The sequence below is a fragment of the Quercus robur genome, chromosome 9 (assembly GCF_932294415.1).
Source record: "Quercus robur chromosome 9, dhQueRobu3.1, whole genome shotgun sequence".
Taxonomy (NCBI): Eukaryota; Viridiplantae; Streptophyta; class Magnoliopsida; order Fagales; family Fagaceae; genus Quercus; species Quercus robur.
In genome coordinates, this window is record NC_065542.1 from 43,115,775 (window position 1) to 43,119,463 (window position 3,689).

A 3,689-nucleotide genomic window follows, 5' to 3' on the forward strand; every position below is an offset into this window, starting at 1 on the left:
AAACTTTCGCTTGATGGTTGAGCTTGTCAAAGTAGATCCTTTAAAGAGAGTTATGTAAGAAAGAAACTAATAAATTTGGTAGTTTGTTAGTTGTTACATCCAAACAGCAAGATGAAAGAAAAAGACAGCAATATGAAGAGAGAGTTGTTGCTAGCACGTTCCCCAACTACCAAACAAATGCAAATAAAAAAAAGAAAAATCACTTCCGCGAGCTTATATCCGCTATCAATATAAATTTGTTTCGATGAAATTATAATAAAGACTGCTCATTATTCATAAAAATAAAATAAAATAAAGACTTCTCATTTACTAGCAGAATTTGGTACGGAATTGGGCCCAAAAAACTTATGCTTCACTTTTATAAAAAATATAAATAAAAAAATAATGCTTCACGGTTCAATATAAGATCCTATTATGAATTATTATTATTTATTAGTTCCACTTATATAAAAAATCAATTAATATCTTGGCTCAATGATAAATAATACATATCATAAAGTAAATACTATAGGATGAAATTCTATCATATCAATAACAATAAAAAAAACAATACTATAAATTACGTCAAAAAAAAAGAAAAAGTGATCATTGTTTGTCTGCATGAAAAAGAAAATTATCAATTACAAATGTGAATTATATTCATAGATGATGTTTTCTACTAGAATGTACACACAAAAAATCACTAAAGTGAAAAGAAACCTAATATCTTATATAAATGTTAAAGGCATTTTCTTTTAATATATATATATATATATTAAAAGTTTCATCTATAAAAACCTAATTTAAAATGGCTTGTGAAGGATCTTATAAATTATAATACAATGATATTACTTGGTTTCTTTATAAGAAAAATCAAGGTTTGCTCCTCCACTTGTTGTAGTTATTAAATTATTAAAACGAAAGTGATAAATGGATTAATAGGAGACTATTAATTTTTTTTTTTTGAAAATAAATAAATAAATAAATAAGACTTATTGAAATATTTTTCTAGATCTGTCTATCTTAAAATGAATAGTTTGTCCAAGTTTCTAAGAGAATCATTAACTAAAATAATTTTCAAAGTTTTCTTGATCACATTTTTACTTTGATTGATCTTATCCCAAATTAATTGAACATTATATATATATATATATATTATTTATTTATTTATTTGTCATTTTCTTGAGGATGCCAATCAAAACTACCATTCCATCCAAAGTGATAAAGTCTACAATCTATATAATCTTATAATAACTATCATCTATCATTCTCAAGAAAATACAAAAATCAAAAGCTAGCATAAATATATAATATATTTGTAACCTATCTCCCTAAGTATTACAAAAAACAAAGAGCATATATATAAATTTTGTATTATATCAAGGTTCGTATCAATGAGGATGGACCTTCTCAATTAAAGTTGCCCAAAATATCAAAACCAAAACCAAATGAAAGAGGAAAAGAAAACTTTTCCCCAGCTGATTTAAATTTTCATCCAACCATCCATTCCTCTCAATTTCTCCTAATACCTAACATGTACCTTTCAGCCACAAACTATTTCCTATCCTCTTCAATCTTCCATCACGCATAGCCAAACCAGTTTTACCTTCACAACCATAATCTTAAAAAACCAAAATCCACGATGGGAACCAATTCTGTAGAAGGAGAAGCCAATCACATAGTGAGTATCTGGGAGATCAACAAGGATTACCTAGATTCGATGCACGAGAAGATCAGCCAAACCCCAAAGTTACTAAGCAAAGCCGCAGGTAAAAGAGCATGTTGCATTTTCAGAGTTCCCAAGAGCCTAATGGACATCAACGGCAAGTCGTATCAACCCCAAATCGTTTCCATCGGCCCCTATCATTGTGGTGAGTCTCACCTACAAATGATCGAGGAGCACAAGTGGAGGTACCTAGGTTCTTTGCTCTCTAGGAACAAAACTATAGGTTTAACCTTGGAGGACTACTTGAAAAGCATACAACCACTTGAAAAAGAAGCTAGAGAGTGTTATTCAGAGACCATACACCTTAGCCCTGATGAGTTCCTTGAAATGATGGTTGTTGATGGTTGTTTTTTATTAGAGTTGTTTCGAAAGGTTAACAATCCGAAACTGTTTGAGCCTGATGACCCTATCGTCACCATGGCTTGGATAATACCTTTTTTCTATAGAGACTTTCTTCGACTGGAAAATCAGATTCCATTTTTTGTTTTGGAACGTTTATTTGAGATTACAAAAATGCCTAACGAGGAGTCTGGTCCATCTTTGTCCTTGCTTGCTTTGCGATTCTTTAACAACATAATTCAGAGACGCGAAGATATCATAGAGAGTCACAAAGATCTCAAGGGCTTGCATTTGCTTGACTTGGTACGCTCAAGTTTTATCCCACCCCATCAAGAATTGCCAAAGAGGGGCAACATACCAACACATATCATCCACTGTGTCTCGAAGCTACGTCATTCGGGGATTTGTCTCAATCCAGGCAAAGAAGACAGCTTCTTGGTTGTGAAATTCCATCATGGTGTGATCGAGATGCCTACTATAACCATCGACGATTTCATGACACCTTTCTTGGTAAACTGTGTGGCATTCGAGCAATGTCACAGTAGTTCCTCTAAGCACCTTACTACTTACGCTACATTTTTGGATAGCCTTGTCAACACAGCTAAGGACGTGGAGTACCTTAGTGATTGCAACATAATCGAGAATTTCTTTGGGACCGAGGCCGAGGTTGCTCGGTTCATCAACAATTTGGGTAAGGATGTGGCGTTTGATATTGATTTGTGTTATTTGTCGAAGTTGTTCAATGATGTTCACGACCATTATCAGAATAGTTGGCATGTACAGTGGGCAGGCTTCAAGTATAGGTATTTTGACACCCCTTGGTCGTTTATTTCTGCATTGGCTGCCTTTGTGCTCTTGCTCCTTACAGTTACACAGACTTTTTACACGGTCTTAGCTTATGTGAATCCTCCTAAGAAATAATAATGAGCCTCCTATTCTCTCCACACATTGATTAAACCATGTTTAATTATAGTCGATCATGATCATACATTTAAGAGGATCATGGATTTGTAATTGTGTGAAATTTTTTGTAATTTGTTGTGTCACTTTTGAGTTCTTGTAATAGACCCATCTTGCCTCAAGGGTTAGCTCTGTGCTTGCGAGGCCAACATGAAGTGAGAATGTGAGACAGATCGTAGACAAAATGCTAATTTGTGTGTATATGTCATTTTTTTTTTTTTGAAAGTGAAATGGATTTCATTAAGCATTAACCACGTCCAAAAACAGAGCATCTAAAACAGGGGGAGAGGACTCCTCCAACCATACAACCTCATCACCCAAGCCTTTAGCAAACTTAGCCAAACAATGAGCCACACCATTGGCTGTGCGGTGTACCCACCCAACAGAAACAACCCGTAGGCCTGAACATAAGCAATGAATATCCCCATACAGATTTCCCAGGCGTGAACCATTCGGCTGTGAGCTGGAAATGTTCCTCATGACCGACCTGTTATCACCTTCAACAAGAAGCTCGGTGAAGCCCGCATCGACGGCAAGCCATGCAAAATTGCGGACCTTGTTTGGGATATGAAGCTTCCATAGCTTTCCCCACACCATGCTTTTTCCCAACGGCAAAGAGCCCTCACCCCTACCATCCGTCTCTTTCTTCAATTCTCTGGCCAAGTGGTACCCTGTTTTAACTGAA

At 35.1% G+C, this 3,689-nt stretch overlaps 1 protein-coding gene across 1 annotated transcript; it reads left to right on the plus strand.

Moving 5' to 3' along the window:
* The first annotated feature begins 1,335 nt into the window (after positions 1-1,335).
* Positions 1,336-3,195, plus strand: LOC126698533 (UPF0481 protein At3g47200-like). Its single transcript, XM_050395832.1, has one exon. It carries the CDS (start codon positions 1,622-1,624, stop codon positions 2,963-2,965), a length of 1,344 nt encoding a protein of 447 aa, XP_050251789.1. The 5' UTR covers positions 1,336-1,621; the 3' UTR covers positions 2,966-3,195.
* The last annotated feature ends 494 nt before the right edge of the window (positions 3,196-3,689 follow it).

Coding starts and splice junctions, on each gene's coding strand:
- LOC126698533 (XM_050395832.1), top strand. CDS start 1,622: ATGGGAACCAATTCTGTAGAAGGAGAAGCCAATCACATAGTGAGTATC.